This window comes from Haliotis cracherodii, unplaced genomic scaffold (genome assembly GCF_022045235.1).
Source record: "Haliotis cracherodii isolate W230 unplaced genomic scaffold, xgHalCrac1.p SCAF_21, whole genome shotgun sequence".
NCBI lineage: Eukaryota > Metazoa > Mollusca > Gastropoda > Lepetellida > Haliotidae > Haliotis > Haliotis cracherodii.
Window position 1 is genome coordinate 7,072,730 of NW_027266277.1, and position 17,566 is coordinate 7,090,295.

General features: G+C 38.0%; 1 protein-coding gene and 1 pseudogene across 2 annotated transcripts in view; one reads left to right on the plus strand and one right to left on the minus strand.

Annotated features, from left to right (window-relative positions):
* LOC139470803 (protein LZIC-like) overlaps window positions 1-17,566 on the plus strand; it is a 158,193-nt gene that overhangs the window by 56,521 nt on the left and 84,106 nt on the right. For both annotated transcript variants that reach the window (XM_071253091.1, XM_071253092.1), the window contains exon 3: window positions 1,880-2,015. In XM_071253091.1, the coding sequence (XP_071109192.1) occupies window positions 1,880-2,015 (136 nt within the window). The remainder of the gene's footprint in view (window positions 1-1,879; window positions 2,016-17,566) is intronic.
* LOC139471003 (uncharacterized) lies at window positions 6,871-7,911 on the minus strand (annotated as a pseudogene).

Consider the following 17,566-nt stretch of genomic DNA (forward strand, 5'->3'; position numbering starts at 1 on the left):
CAAATGTTATATTTGGGATAACACTTTCTTGGTAAAGTACAGATTCTTGGACTTTTTTTTGGTTGAATCCTCAGGCCCCAGTCGAATGTGATGAAGTCCTATCTAGCATGTAGAGAATTCATTGACAAATACCATTGGAGTAAGACAGTAACAGAGACTCTGTCATCTTAATGAAAACCATATGTATCGATCTCCCCTAACTACAATACCTGAACTGTTTGACTGCTCTTTTATCCATCCATAATTAATACTAATAAATTGAGGAAAATAGCCTATGTTCATTGACAATTCCAAGTAAAACTAGTATCTGTTGTTAAAAAAGCTGGCATGAAAATCTTTGACAGATATTTGTGCCTTATTTGACAAGTATGTACAAACTGCTCAAACACTGAAGACAGGAACAGAGTCGATTCTATCCGCGTAGGTTTTTGTTATGGTCTGTGACCAGAGTGATAAAAGGATCATGAACTGTATAATATGTGGGGAGCATAATGAACTCAATCACTTGGACTTCCAGGTGTTGATTCAAGTTGTTCATCCAAGCTTATGACTGACTGTTTATTTTGTATTTCTTGTTGTTCATCTTGTATACTGATCTTCATATAAATAAAGGAAATAAAGTATATCTTTCTATCCAGTTTCCATTAAATAAATAAAAATCAAAAATAATATTTGCCTTTTTTTGTATATCATTATGTACTTACAATTAAAAAGTATGATATTAATTATAACCTTAAAACAGTTATGTCTATTTCATGAACTCCCAAATACAGTAGAGAAGAAAAATATCATTAGAGATTATCACTTATGATGATTTTAAGGATTATTTTTCTATATTTCATCAAAGTGGATTTGATGCATTATTACACTTATGGTGCACTATTTTCTTGATGTGAAATTATCTATTTAACTGTATCTTTTTATTTTAAACAAGATAATTTTTGACGGTAACTGGATGGAATCCTTGACAGCTTCCATGCTCAAAGTTTACGTTATTTCATTTAAACTCTTAGCCGTGAAGGTTTAATTTTGTAGTTTTTGTACACTTCATTGAAGTGCAGAAGTAGTTTACATGACACTTGTGTTGCAGTCACCCAGTTTTGATGTAGTTGTGCAAGTTCACTTATGTTGAAGAAAATCACATCTTAATTACGTATGTACATCATGCAATTTGGAACTGAATGTATATGATCTTGTATGCAACCACATGATATCTTGAACTACAAACTACATAAGCTTTGTTCAGACATTCTTACTACAATTTATTTCAAGTAAACACAAACAGATGATCTTGTCAGTTTTATCTTAATTAGATTGTGCCCTGAATAAAAGTGTATGTATTGATCTATCGTCTCAATGATGATAAGAGGATGTGTTGCGTCATTCCTTGATTAATCCATGAAGATTGCCGGAGAATAGGTCTTCCGCGACCCATGTTTGTCGTAAGTGGTGACTCAGCTTGTCGTAAGAGGCGACTAACAGGATTGGGTGATCAGGCTCGCTGACTTGGTTGATGCATGTCATCGTATCCCAATTGTGTGAATGGATGTTCATGATATCAATCACTGGAGTGGCTGGTCCAGGCACCATTATTTACAGACAATGACGTCACATAGCAATAGAATAGATAGCAGCCCGTCGCTAGGAAAAAGCGGTCTGCTCTCAAGTTACAGTAGCCCAGCGATTTCTGATAACATGCGGGCATTTTTATGATAATTCTATCAAGCAAGCTCCGACGTTTATACAGTTTGACCCTCACTCTATGAAGGTTCATACTCCAATGAACTCTCACAAAGTGAAGATCAATTCTTAAATGTCCTACATGTAAAAAAACAGGTGTTTGCTGTAATTATGTGTCACTATTGACTTTTGTTCCCAGAGAGGACCTAGAACCAGAAGAATATGAAGAAACCAAGAATGAAACATTAGAACAGTTGAAAGAATTTAAGGAATCATTGGACAAAATGGTTGGAGGTGATCTAAGTCTTGTTGATGAACTGAATGGGATGCAACTGGTGAGTAGCCAGGAAAAAAGATTCTTGTGAAATGTTTCAACCATGTCTGTAATGATATGATAACCTTATATTTGTAGGATTGTGAAGAATTGCAAGTGTTTGCCTGTGGTAAGTTGTCTAATTTGTAGTGTGACTTGGGTTTCTTCTAAGTGGGATCCAGCTGGGATAACACTGGGATCTAAGTTACATTCAACACAATATTTACCATGTTTACTAACTAAGTGGTAGTATTCTAAGTATTTATATTTATATTTTAGTTTATCTGACAAAAGTCAAATGAGAATGTGGGATGGTTTGCTTGTCTGACATCTGTAAACATCGCAAAACTCTTGGGAGCAATGAAAGCTTCATTAACTTGTTTCAACCAATAATGACACTCTGATATTTTTTCAAAAGGTTCAGATTTACCGGTATCCTTCATTACAGCCGTGTTGAAAAACCTAGTTATGACAATTATTCAGACATTTTCATTTCACATGTCTTAAAGACAAATAATCTTGTGTCCCTGGACCCACTTGCATAGAGAAATCTTAGTTACAATCGATCATAGGCGATCAACCATACCATTCCACTTGTACATACCTGTCTTAGCGCAATTGTAAGACAGCATGGATTTAATATCGCTATCATAGCTAAGATAAAAATCTTCAACAGTGGAGGTGCGAATGTCTTAAACACCACCCCCTGTCTACAGTTATCTCCAAATGTGCATAGTCCCTACATTGCCCCTTGCTCAGGTTTACAAAAGGTCCCAATTATTTGAAGGAAAATGATTACAAAGATGATGGCATATAATTTTTTTCGGCCTTGATTCTGTCATGATTTGGGAAATATCTACGTATGTTTCATGAAAATTTTGAAATAAGAATAAATACTCTCTCTAGATTGGCTCTAGACTTAGTGACATATTTATTTTTTAAATTGAAAAAAAATGTAACATTATTTGCTTATAACATTACTCGTAAATGTATGATTGGCCACTGGTTGTCATTGTGTCACAAGTTAATAAGCATCTGCTTGCTGTGCATAATCTTGGACATACTGATTTACGCTTTCCTGTTTTGTCTGATTAGCATAACTAAACTTTACTCTCAAATAGATAAAGTTGCTGTATGTTAAAATTATCACTGAGTGTTTTCGATGGAGCCGTTGTTAAACTGTTCATAAAGTTTACACAGTCCTGATTGATTTTTATGTGTCAGTGGAGATTGTTGTAAATGAATTTGTAGTGATTGTCAGTGTCAGGAAATGACTGAGACTGTAACTGGAAGTATGAGTTTCTGCCCTTGGTCGTTGACAAACATGACATTTCTGGTCGTACGAGAATTTTCAGGATGGGTGTGTTTCAAGAAGGCTAGCTGTACTTATATAAGAGCAGCACAAGGGTGATTCAAGGCCTTTTCCAACCAGAGCTTGCTCTCTTTTCTTGTTAGGGCATTCTCTGATTTAACAATTATCCTGAGGAAAGGTTTTAAGATAGAATGAACACTGACAAGCCCCAATTTCTGTTTATACAAAGTGATCTGCAAATTGAAATGCAAAGAGAAGGTTCATACAGAACTAAGTTGTGAAATCATGATGATGCATGGTATTGAAATAACCTATGACCGGATGTCTTACTTCCTCTTGTTCCGCTCAGTGGTGCTCTTCAGTCTAAATATTGTTGTCAGGTAAACTCTGAGATTTGGACTACTTGATCTTAAAGGGAAACAACTCTTACTTTGAAAGTATTGAAATATGGAACGGATATTTTTTCGCGGATTCAAAATTTGCTTATTATGGACTTTGAAGTTGACTTGTGTTCGGTGCTATTCTCGCTGCACAAAGCAACATCTATCGGAGGATCGAAGATTGAGTATTGTCATAACAAAGGATATACAATAAAGAGCTCCAGCCAAACTGACATGTGTTTTTGTTGTTGATAAATGCCTACACGACTTGAAAGGGTGAAGCTATTGGTCAACATGTATTTTCTAGTAATCTAAGCCAGAAATAGCAATCAACTGTACGCACATTTTCTCCCCATGTACATATAAAATCTTTGGTTAAAAAATACCCCAAAATATGACTTCAAAGACATTTAATGCAATGATCAGATGACTTGTATCTGAAACTATTATTTGATCAGATATAATATATTCCAATATCAAGTTATTTTTGTTGCAGCTTTACTATATATACTTGAAATACCGTAATAATAACCATAAGCGTAGGTACTATGGAACAACAGATTGCTATTGCCAGATATGTTTTATTCATGGAACAATTTGATCAGATTCTATAGAAACCTTCCGCATCCTTGCTACAGCAAATGAATGAAAACAACGTTCGAGTATCATAATTATAACTGACAAAAGTCCTTTGACTGCTGTTCTTTTAAACTCAACTGACAATTCATCTCTCTCTCTTTCTGTGCTGCCACATGCATGTTACATAACATGTAATAAATTCACCACATCCAACCTGGATGAATAAACCAATCTTAGATTTAAAAAATACCCAGACACCAGAAATGCCAAATGCAAACCTCAGCTTGCTATATAGTCTTGACACCCTCAGAGGCAGGGTTGAACGTAATTGAGTTATTTTGCATAGTCTTTGTAAGGTTATGTAATATGGTCTAGCACTAATTATTATACATTGGATAAAGTCATTAACTGAGCATCAAGTGAATGATGACAAATACAGAGGTGTAGGTTTTATGCCATGAAACATGAATGACAAGAAGGGAGTAACAATGGTTGTATTATATCCAGTTTGCCTGAAAAATAAGGGTCATTGCTGTTTTGAGTATATGAACTGAACTTCATTGTTGCAAAAATAATACGTACACATGTTTACTGTATACTAAAGTACATAATTGTACATACACATTTCCACACGCGGGCAAATTATCCAATTTAGAAAGCATCATCCTATCAAATGTAATAATTCAAATGGATTCCCTATTGCTCTCAACTGAGTCCTCCCATTTATCAGACACCCAGCTGTTAGACAGTGGAATATTTTGTAACTGCCACACACCCCTTTACTCAAAATGTTATGATCCAGATGCTGGTAATCTCTTTGAAGTTTTAAACGGCTTGGTGAAACTGTAAATATGTTTAATTCTTACGAAACTTCTACCTCTATTACATATCTGCCATTATTACACAAAATTAGTTGGCACCAAGTAGTCCCGTAACTATCCACACCTTGACATCACAATGGCAGCCATATCACTTTTTTCCTGTGTGTGCTAGAGTCAACACCTACTGTAGTAGTAGTGACAATCTAGCACCTGGTAGTAGGTCACTTAACTTAAGATTATTCTAATAAGATTGCTATAATAACAGACACATAAATAAATATATATTAAAAGTGATAGTGTTGCTGACAGAGACTAGATGCACGCTTTTATAGCTGGTGTTTGTGGGTTTGTGAGGTTGCCATGGACTCTCCCATCACCCCTCCCGATTTAGGATCACGGGAGATCCTCATGTAAACTGCACGAAGAGATGTGAGAAATGCAGCCACACATCCATAGAGATCTTCTCCAAGATGTCAGAGGCCCTGACTAAGGCCAAGTGGAGAGAGGCAGCGAAGAAGAAAATTGACAAGATAATTACTGAGAAATCAGTGTCTACCCCAGCGCCTCCCTCTCCAGCAAGCCCATCATCTCCTGCTCTCACCCTGAGCCTCATCCAACAACTTCTGAGTGAAGAGCAGCAGATGATGAAAGACAAGCTTGATGCTAAGCTGTCGGATATGGACGCTAAGATCATGATGGTAGCTCTGGGAAAGACTACCAGATCTTCATCCATGGCTGTTGGCCAGCCTACACATGATCTTTAAGCTGAGCCGCATGGCCAGCCAACGGCCCAACGGCGTGGATCCCGGTTATACCCCCATTACACCGGACGTCGACCTTTCTGCGACCGTTCTGCGTTCTTAAGTTTTGCCAGGTCGGCGTTGAAGGCAGAGGGGTCGCAGAACGGTCGCGTAGAGCGCACAAGGGAGGCAGAGGGAACGCTCAGCCATCGCCAAGAGCGCCACTGTCACTGAAAAGTTTTGAACCTGCTTAAAACAGTCGCAGTGAGATCGCTGTCGATGTAAGTCGCTCAAGGGAGGCAGAACGGAGGCAGAGGGAACGCAGAAAGGAGGCAGAGGCATCGCCATGGTCGCAGAGAGAACGCACAGAGCTGAATGGTCTTCATATGAATCTGTGATGTAATCCTGTTTACCTTGTGCCTTCTCTCTGCATCCTCTCTGCGACCTCTCTGCCTTTATTCGCCGACCATAACGACTCTTGTACGTTCTCAGCGATCCCTGTGCCTCCTTTCTGCGTCGCCACTGCCTTCATTAAGCCACATGTTTTACAGTATGTAATATATTTATATTGCCTGCTTTAAAAAAGCTTAACGACTGATGTTATTATATATACATTCTGGAAACATATTGTGTTGACTGTTCCTACGGATGTGTGTTGATGCTTCAATAATTGGTGTTGTTTTACATTTAATTAGCGTTATAATTGAACTTCAAATATCTCTGTTTTCTCTTTTTTTCATTTCAGTGTTCAATTTATTGTAAACTTTCATTAGAGTGTTCATAGCAATGCTTGCTATGCTTTTTCTGATTAAATAAAGTTTATTAAAGCATGTTTCACTTCACTTATTCTAAGAGTATGTTTCATTTGTTATAAAATATAATTTAAGCATTCTCAACAAATTTGTTGAATTAATATGTTGGTAACTCAGAGAAAATGAATAAGAAATAAATACAATAACAACCGTTTCCAAATGTACAAAATGCTACCAATTTAAAATTTATCAGTTAAGTATGATTAACTCCATACCAAGTGTCACATACATGTTCAAATCATGCGTTCCTGCCAAGGTACAGATCCAGCTGCACTGTTAAAATACAACTTGAGATACTCTCGTTGTTGTTTTCCTGCTCGTGTTGCACAGTTGGGTCCGACTACTTGATCGACATCACACATGTTTACTAGCTGTAGCCAGTTTCCAGGAATAAGGTTATGATTCTCATCCTCTGTATCAAGTGCTGCATTTTGTAGAGCTGGATATCTCATGCGCATTAAATTGTGCAGACAGATGCATGCTTCTACAACATCCTGTACAAATTTTGGTAACAGCTGCATTGTTGTGAGGAATACTTGAAAACGCTGAGCTAAAATGCCGAAAGCATTCTCTACCACGCGTCTACCACGAGAAATACGGTAATTGAAGATTACACTGCTCTTTAGTCAGTCCTCTTGTAGAGTAAGGTTTTATCATGTATGTCCTAAGAGCAAATGCGTCATCACTTAGCATGAAGAATGGAATGTTCATGTCATCATGTGGCAGAGGCTCCGAAACTGGAACTTTGATTGTATCGTCTTCAAGACATTTCTTCAATTCAGATTCATTAAATATCTGGGAATCTGACATCGAACCAAACCCGCCAACATCACACCATAGAAATTTGTAGTTAGCATCCACCAACGCAAGGAGCACAAGAATCCTTTGTAATTGTAATACAAGCTTCCTGTGTTTGGGGGACATTGCAAGGTCACATGTTTTCCATCAATAGCACCACATGCATGAGGTACATTCCATAGGTTCTTAAAGTCTGCAACTGTCTTCCACTGATTGGGGTTTCGTGGACATTGGACAACTTCGTTCTTGTACTCTCCTCGGATTGCTCTACAAACCTCAGGTACAAACACAGAGATAGTGCTACGTGATACACGATACTGGTATTGTAGCGAAGGATACTTGTCTCCTGTAGCAAGGTATCGGAGAGTCACAGCAAGTTTAAGACCAGGGTCCAAACATTCTCTGTAATTAGTATTTTGTCTTAATATTCTTGCGCTTACTCTTTGAAGTATTTCATCAAACATTCTTGGTTCCATTCTAAGGTAATTGAAAAATGAACCTTCGTCTTCCAAACGTAGCTCGTGCAACAATTGGCTATAATGTCCGAATTGGAACCTTCTTTGATGCGTCAACCAAAAGAGAGTTTTCTTGAGTATGGCGACCTCACTGCGCTCTAGTCACATTTTAGGACGCAAAAGGAGCGCAGAGCGATTGCCGTTTGGTGTAATGGCCCCTTTACCAACCCACGGACCAGTCACCAAGCCAGCTTCCTGGCCAGCCACCACTAGACCAGAGAACAATACCGTATGGGGGCACACAGTATCCAGGAACAGGCCGTACACGGCAACCAGCCAACGGATAAGCCGTCCAGCCAGCCATCTGTGAAGAAACCGTACGGCCGGAAAACAGACTCAATGGGCCAGCCACCCACAGCTACCCAGCCTATCGACCACGGCTTACTGTTTTGACCGTCCAATGGGACCCAAGCCTGACGCACAGGATACCATTACCCACAGGCTACAAGCCATACGGAGACAGATTATACTGGAATCATGGTCACTCTCTCCCCAACGCGATTACAGCGAAGGCTACACTACTGCCTAGAAGTTCATTCCCCTTACACGCATGGGCAACCAGTGTGCATCGGGTTGGTCACTCGTGTGATACCCGTGTGCACCCCGTCCGCCACTCTTGTGCTACGCGTCACACACTCATTAGAGGGGGAACAAACTTTTGACCAAAGGAGGACCCGTCTTAAGCTGAACCTGGAGGTGGTAACAAGGAGAGAAAATTTTGTTATCCTGACGAAAAATGATTTTTTGCTAATGTCTCCTTTCTTTATGTGATTTTGTGGGAATAACATGAAAACTGTTGTGTTTAAATAGATCTGTCTTGTTTTATAGGACCATTGCTTCTAAATCCGATGGTGTTAAGAGAATACATGGTCCTGGAACATGTTATTGCAATTGAAATGCTTTTATTGTGATTTGACATTAACCGTCTGTAGTACGACTTTCAGTGATAATATGTATGAGGTTTGGCGGCGCATTGTTTTTATTGGACCCTAATTACTTTATGATGACTTGGACTCTTTATCTCAGCTCCATAGCCGTGAGGCTGGAAAATAAGAGCATGTAATTAATGAGGGTGGGTTATATCATTGAGGATACACTTGAGGGAGAGAATACTAATTACCGTACTACAGGAAGAGACCTGTAGACGTAAGCGCGGGGTTGTGTTTTAGCTGGCCGTTCGATAATGGCCGCCAGAAGAAGTGAGCTTTGACTGCGTCATCTAAAATAAATAGTAAGATACAGCAGTGTTATTTTCACGGGTCTGTTGAATAAACTCCCAGCGCTACGGTCAATGTATCTTCTACTTGATCCTTGATACATCATTTTGGCATTCACGATATATAGTATTTCAACGTACAAAGGAGCACTGATTTAAAGCAATTCCGCGGGAGTAGTTGTCACCTGTGCATTACTGTATTTTCCCAGTGAGTACCCGGATGATATAGCAGAAATCTAGACTTGTTCGCGACCCATGCTCGCCACTCGTAAGCGCATTTTTATTGAAAGTAGAAGGACGTATGGTCACATTGATCAACAAAAATGAAATACAGTTTTGGAAATGTAGGTATATTTGTGGGGAGCATCGGTAATGGTGATGCAGTTTTGGCAAGTCACTTGCTTGGTAATTGTGCGATCTTTGTGTACACTAGTTTGACTAGTAAAGTAAATATTTCATCTGAACATTGCTTATTTTACATTCAAAATGTAAACATATTTCACTAAGGAAATTTATTAAACGCCTAAATATTCAGTTTTTTTTACAAATTAACTGAAAAATATGTCCATCTTTATTAATATGATAACGAATTCCAAATATTTGTTTATGTTTAATATCATCACCAAGTACAGTTCTGTATTGTTGGGCTTCTTTTCTTAGCATAATTAATATATTGTGATATGTTTAAGCTCTTTTGATCGTCTTTATCATTTTTAGTCAGTCGGTTAAATAAATGAATGGATTATTCAGTCAATTTGTAAAATTACTGAAATATTTAGATATTTAATAAATTGCCTGAGTGAATCATATTTTACACATTGACTGTAACATATACACGCTTACAAAAGAAAATACTTGTGAAAACAACGTCTATCGCGCATCAAAAACTTCCCAACCAAACGGAAAGGAACAAGAATGATTCTGTTCAAAGCTGCAGCGAATGAATGAAAACAAAATGCAAATATAATTATTACAACCTACCAAAGTTATAATGTATCCGGGAATATCAACATAAAGGAACAATATCCATTGCGTCTGCAGCTGTACAAAAATACTTATTCGATGTCAAATGTCTATGTGAGAATCAAATACTTTAATGATAATTATTTGGAAACAATATCTGGAATATATATGAAATATATTAAAATATTTAAATATATCATTTTTTAACGTTATTTAAATGTATCGAATATTATAACCCATGTTTGTTTCTTAACTGATCACTTAGTTTGTTTCAATTGTTTCACATAGGTGCCAAGTTAGCTGAGAAAGCCCACGTGACAACTATTTTTATAATGTCCACGGTTCTTAAAAACATACATTGAGTTAGATAACAATGAACAACCAGTCAGTGTATTATCGGTTACCCTTTGAACATAGTATGTTGTTTTTACATCTGTACTTCACGCCAGGATATGAGTGTATTGCCTAGGTTTAGTAAACCTACCTTCACATGTAAACACTTACTTTTGACATATCCACTGTGCAAGATAACAGTAATTAATCAATCAACGTATTTCCTGTTGATCCTTTGATTTCTGGGAATGATCAGTTGATTTACAAAAAAAGTAAAGCAACTGACCATACATCTCTTGCTGGGCTGCCACGTGCATATCACGTAACTCACATTCCACCTCACTTCAAACCTGGATTTAGATTGAATAATTACCCCAGGTACAAGAAAGACCAAATTTGAACCTTTATAATCTGAGTGGTGCTACAACTAAGTATACATGTTATAAATTCATTAACTTAGCAGCAAGTGAATTACGACAAATACACAAGTGTAGGGTTATACCAGAAAATGTGGATGACAACAAGGGAGTAGTAATTGTATCATCCACGCAATCAGAAATCCGCAAATGCTTTCACTCAGGGATACTTTTTTATTATTAAACCATCATGGGTATTTCCAAATAACGACATCCGATGAGCTTTTGCCGTTATTTGTCTGTTTGTTTAGGCTGAAGAAATTAATTACCATGTGCCCTTTGTTGAAATCTTCATAGATCACGGTAAACCAATCAGTTTTCAAAAATGCGTAAGCTTATTTAGCTGTCCTTGCAGACTGGTAGCCCAGTCTCTTGTCACGCTCGGTTGCGTTAACGAGCAAATTGACTCACGGCAGCTAGAAAGCCCAAGCGGAAATCCAAAGGTCGTATTACTTGAAGAATCAACCTTCATTTGCGAAATATCTACTGCTCTCAAAATTAAAGTCAGAACTTTCTAACCAAGGAGTACCAGTTGAAACAGGTCGATGGCTGAACATTCCCAGGGAAGACAGCCAGTGTCCACTCTGTGAATCTATCGCTGTGGGAGATGAATTGCATTATTTATTCCAATGTGAAACTTTTCACCAATGGAGATATGAACTCTTAAATAAGCAATATCTTAAGTTTCCAAACATTTAAGAAAATTATAACCACTTACAGTGTAAGAAATTTAAAAGGCCTATCTAAATTCCTTAACAATGTGTACAAAAGTACAATTGGTAAATTGTATTAGTATCCACGTATCCTATTTTTATTATTTTTGTTAAATTGTACATAATAAAAATTGTAGATAATTGTATGTCATGTTATTCTAAGAATAAATGAGTTTGAGTTTGTGTCCGACACACGAGAAGAAGCCAGAGATTAGTGCCCCTTTTTGAATTGTTTACAATCATGTGTTTTAGGGTTAGCTGTGTTGGCTTAAACGTATTTCAATTTCAAAAGAAATCTGGATCGGTAAACAAGCAAAACTTGCTTATGTAATACCTCTCCAGGTAACAACTTAACAATAGCTGGATGTATATAAGAGAGTGATGAACATAAACATACAAAATGCACAAATGAAATACACGAAGCCAATACACTGAAGCAAGTGGTGTCTGTGAAATAAGGTAATGCAGTTTTCCTTTACTACATGCATAAAATTAAGCTACTCAAACCTTTTGCTTTTGACAATGATGTCGTGAACTGATTTAAGAAGAGTCATGTTTGTAGAACTGCTTAACTACTGCCACGTAATATCATTTTTAGACCATACCCATGTGTGTAGAAATACACAGTGTTTCTGATATTATCGTATTTTTTGACAGTTATAGAAAAAGTGAATTGCATCTTCAAGGTGATATCCACAAGTGCAGTCTGGTATTTCTGATACATGTCGTCTAAACTTATCAGCGTTTAAGTCACTGCATCTGAGCCTAAGGCGACAGTGGACAATTTGGCATGATATATGAAAATATTTGAAGTCAAAATTATTAGTAATTGCATCAGAACGATTAATTAATGATTTGATTTCTTTTAATGAGCGAGCATTAGTTACTTCAATGGATAGAGGGTTCCACAGGTTGATCATATCCAGAAGAAATTATTATCAAGCATAGGTCTGTGTTCTACATTTGATTGTTTGTATGTTGAATCTATTTCTAAGGTTATATTTGCTGTTATCAGAGAATTGAATATACACTTTTCAAATATTTTGGCTGAGCAACTTGTGAGTGCTACAGGTCTATAATTTGAGCATTCATGTTCATCGCTGACACTGACATCGCATCAGCCCGGCAGTGGACTTGACACAGTTATTTGCGCACCGATTATATAACTCCTACAGACAGGGTGGGGTGGTTGTTAAAAGCGAAACGGACGACCCCGTCTGTTATCTAATAAATGCTGTGCGGCGCCTTTGATCTTGATAGTAGTAAACGACGATCAGGATGGCCTGGAAATAAACACAATTCTGTCTGCCCAGTGTATCCACAATTAAGTAGAATGCTTCATATCCACAAATATATATATAGAAAATAGATATTTGCCCACAGCAAATATTCATTTGCTTAATTGCATCAGTATGGTTTATCAGAACATGTACAATGCTTTCTTACGCTTGGTGAGGCAGACTGAAATTGAACATTAGGATAACGTCAGCAGGGATAAAAGAGGTCATACCAAAGAACTTTAATTACTAGTGGAAAAGTCAGACATTCCGATCAACCACTACAAGGCCCGGCCGGATCTCAAGGTTGACCAGATCAACACCCCAAAGAAACATCTCTACGCCAAACAAGGAGTCCCTTTCGTCATGGTGCACAAGAAGGGGGGACAGGACATTGAGTACGACATCACAAACTACACAGACTTGTACCACTTCTTCCAGAGTAGTGGCGTACCGACCTCAAACCACTTCGTCGCCAATACCGCCGCCCTCCTTGCCAAGAGTCTCTACCAGAATCCCAACCCCCAGGAAGAGAAGCTGACCAAGAGACTACTAGAAGGATACCGCCGCTAGACTTCTAGCCACACACGCTCGCCAGTTGACACGGTGCCTTCCCAGGCTTGACCCCCCACCCCCTCACCCCCAGGCCCAAACTTTTCCATATTATTGAATATTCTTTTATCACCCACTCCCACCAAGCCAAACCCCAACCCCCTTAACTTTATTAGAATAGGCTGTAAACTTATGTTTTTTTTGGGGGGGGTGCACTTCTTTATTTAATCATTACGCTTTTTTACCCTAATAGTATAATATTATGTTCAATAAAAGAAAACGTTGATAGATCTATAACACACTTTTTGTACTATTAAACAAACTGTGGACTTTTAAGACATTTTCGCTTATTGTAATAACATCTAGCTAACAAATCATGTCTATCTCTGAAATCCACAAGCATAGTTGCTGTCAAACCTAAAAAACATATTCAGGGAGGTCAGTTTTGACTTGCCAAGCACCTTAAGGTGAGTTTATTTTTAAACTGTCAAAAGCGATTGTCCTTTCAATACTAGTATATTGCTGGAAGCTCTTTCTCGGACTGTTATGAGTTATGATGTATTTTATGATATTACTGGGGAATGTTCAAATTAGTTACTGTCATTTAATCCAACGTTCTAACTGTCAACTGTCTCAACAGGACCATAGGTTTGGTTATATATCTCCTCCCTGTCTCTATGTCTTAAGTTGTTAATCGGTAACTGCGGTCCAAATGTATCAACTTATTCCTCTATTGTTGCAAACTTGACTGATTTAAACATATCTAATTGATCATGAACTACTCAGTCAGTCAAGCACCTGTATCAGAAATGTGAAACCAGCCATGTTTCATGTAGTCCCAATATCACTGAAAAATGCCGATGAAACGTAACATATAAACTTACTCACAGACAATATATTTTTCGTGAGAGTGAAGCACAATTTTATTAAAGTTTTATTAACAATTTCATAAACTATAATAATATTAATATTAAAATTCATCATCACTTGCCAAGTTTTTGAACATGTCCCCATTTGGGAGATGTCACATATAAACAAGGATTCGAACTAAGTTTGATCGTCTTTGACACTGAGGTTTATCTCCACTTTGCCAGCAAACTGCAGAAGATTAACAGTGAGTGAGTGAGCATCGTTTCTATGTTTATACAAGAAAAGATGTTATGCCAAAAACGCTCACAGTAATTAGTGAGTAAACTCACGACCTGTCATGACCTGGTTGAGTGACTTCCTCCAATCAATGTGAAAGGATTACCCACAGAGAAAGAAAGGATTAAAGTCACCCATAAATCTTATCCTAACGTAGTACTCCAACTTCTAAATGCCTCTCAAAGAAGGATTAAAATCCTAAATATATCCTATCTACGTGGTATAGGTACTCACAACCTCTAATAATAAACTGTTACGTTTGGTATCCCCAGCAATACCCACTATGGTCATTGGGCAAATGTAAAAATCACAAACCCTAACGAGATTCTGTCTACATGGTCACACCCGGTGATTGTGAAGATCTCAAATTCTATCAACAGTCAGACAGCATGGCTGTTCATATTCATTTACAACATCCTCTTACAATTAGTATAAAAGTGTCCCACACAAAACCTTCTTTTATTTATTCTTTCAAAATACAAAACAGAAAGTGGGGTGTGGGGAAATGGGACATATTCCTACGTGAAATAATGAGACATTAGTAGTGGTGACGGCTATATCATAATTGTACTGTCTAAAGCATAAATTTGGCGAACGAAAAACGTTATATTTGCAATCAAATGGAATGACTCGTGTGGGCAAATGAATATGTTCTCAATCCACAAACAATCATTTCCCCTAGCAATAAACTCGCATCTAAATTCACTACTGTTCTACTGTCGGCTAGCCACAATGGCTAGACGGGACCCTAGTGGAATGGTTCATGCCATAAAAGTCTAACAACCGAACACTAATTAAGACAGGCCGACCTTGTAATTACGGTCTGGTGAACACAGCTCAAAGGCCGCTCATTAACTCAAATTTCACATCTCAGTTTTGTTTTATCTTACTATTCATTTGATAATTTTGTCAACTTCAACTGGAACCCGGTCCCGTGTTACACGCGTGGCACACGGGTGCTCACCCCGTGTGCAACCCGTTGAGCACCCGTGTCACATGCGTGTTACACGCGTTCTCAACGCCTGTTAGGGGAATGAACTTTTAGGCAGTAGTGTATATGTAACCATGCTTGTGTTGGCCGACAGTGGAGTAGGTGATCTACTGGCCAAATAATCACAAACAGCTGTGGGGGGTGAGGCTGATGACGTTTATTTTATTATCGGTACGAATGTACATAGTTAATTCAGTCAGATAGGTTAAACCTGAACTGGTAATACCGTGACAATGAGTGTACGGTGAACGTTGCCACTGAGAAATCTCAAATATGAATAAATCCTTTCACAAATCCAAATCCTCACATGATAAGAAATGCATGTGGCAATAAGTCTTGCTGAGTATATGATGTTTCCTTGTGAGGTGACAGTAGCAACTGATTTTCTGAAATTCAACAACAAACATTGTTGTAGCTATGGCAAGCTTGGCCTATCAACAAGACAATAGACTGCGTCAGGGCACGCTGGGGCAAAGAGTGCTGTAAGTCAAAAGCAAGCAGTGTGACAATTAGTGGAAGTTAGACTGAGAGTAAGCTTACTTAATGTTACAGAGCTATGGAATGAATGTTTAAGGTATAAAATACTAAGGTATAAAACATAACTAATATTATAACTAATAATATATTCTTATCATGTAAATATTGTAAAAAACTTATCAGTTAAAATGGTAACAAGGCCATATAACCTTACTACTTACTAATAAATCTTAATTAAAAGTTATGTACATAATTGAGCCTGCCCTATATACTTTTGTGGAACTTGTCGAAGAGCTTTACCACCTTATGTCTACACTTCAGTCACATGTGACAGATGATTCACCACCCCAGGGGCCGGGGATGTCATTCGCCTGCTCCATCTCAGCATATTCATCATACATTAACTTGGCCCAGCTACGCAGGCAAGGTCATAGACCAGTCGACGGATACTATCCATAGGCTCAAGCAAGATAAACGTCTACCTCTTCCACCTATGAAACAGAAGTTATACAAGACACACAATGCTACTCTTTCGGAGTTCCAACACTTGGATTAGGATTTCTATAAATTAGTGCGCAATCCCGACATGAATGTGATCAGAAGGATGGATACCAAACCATGGCTTGATCTGCATTACACAACTGTGGGATCAAGTCTACATTCTACATGATAGAAGTGGATCTATTACCTACCCACTTGTCTTCCTCATCCTTCATGATCGCCAGGCCACGTACAACCTACAGCAGGCTGTCCAACAGACTGAAAGCTGAAGTTCAACAATGACTACATCAGCCCTTGACTCCTCAATAGATCCAGGCAGACTTTGAACTGCCATTCAAGCCGTTCACACAGAATTTCCCTGAAGGAAAAACTGTGTCAGGGAGTGAGACCAAAATGCAATTTCTGGATGCAGCAGGTTACATTTTAACTCTGGCTTGAATGACTGACAGACCATTGACACTGATTATGGAACCAAATATTACTCTATATTCATAATGATTGATGGTCATTATATATACTGTATATGGTATGTATTATACTTCATGTACATAATGTAAGACTCCTTTAACTGAGCAACATATTACAAAGTATTAAGCAATAATGAATCAAAATTAAACATTGATTTGTATAGATTTTGTTTTCTTTTGTACTGTACCAGTTGCCAGACAGGTGTTGACAACATGACTAATCTATTCCTATTTAAGAGAATGTTTTGCACACCTGATGTGCCCTCAAACATAGAAGTTTTTGTTTTAAGCTGTCTGACAAATGGGAGATGACCCTGTGAACGAGGTCCTCCCTCAATTGCTGGTATGAAGCCCAGTTTGTTGGGTTGTTGACTCTGATTGGCATCTGATGATTATGCTGGCTAGTTAAAATGGCGCTAGCTAGATGACTGAGAGTTGGAGTGTTTTTTCCCTTTAACTCATATTGATGAATAGTTACCAACACTTTTCCAGGATGTTACTTAGTCAAGACATCATTGCCAGCTCAAGCTCCTTTACTTTATCTTGCATCTAACAAGATATTTG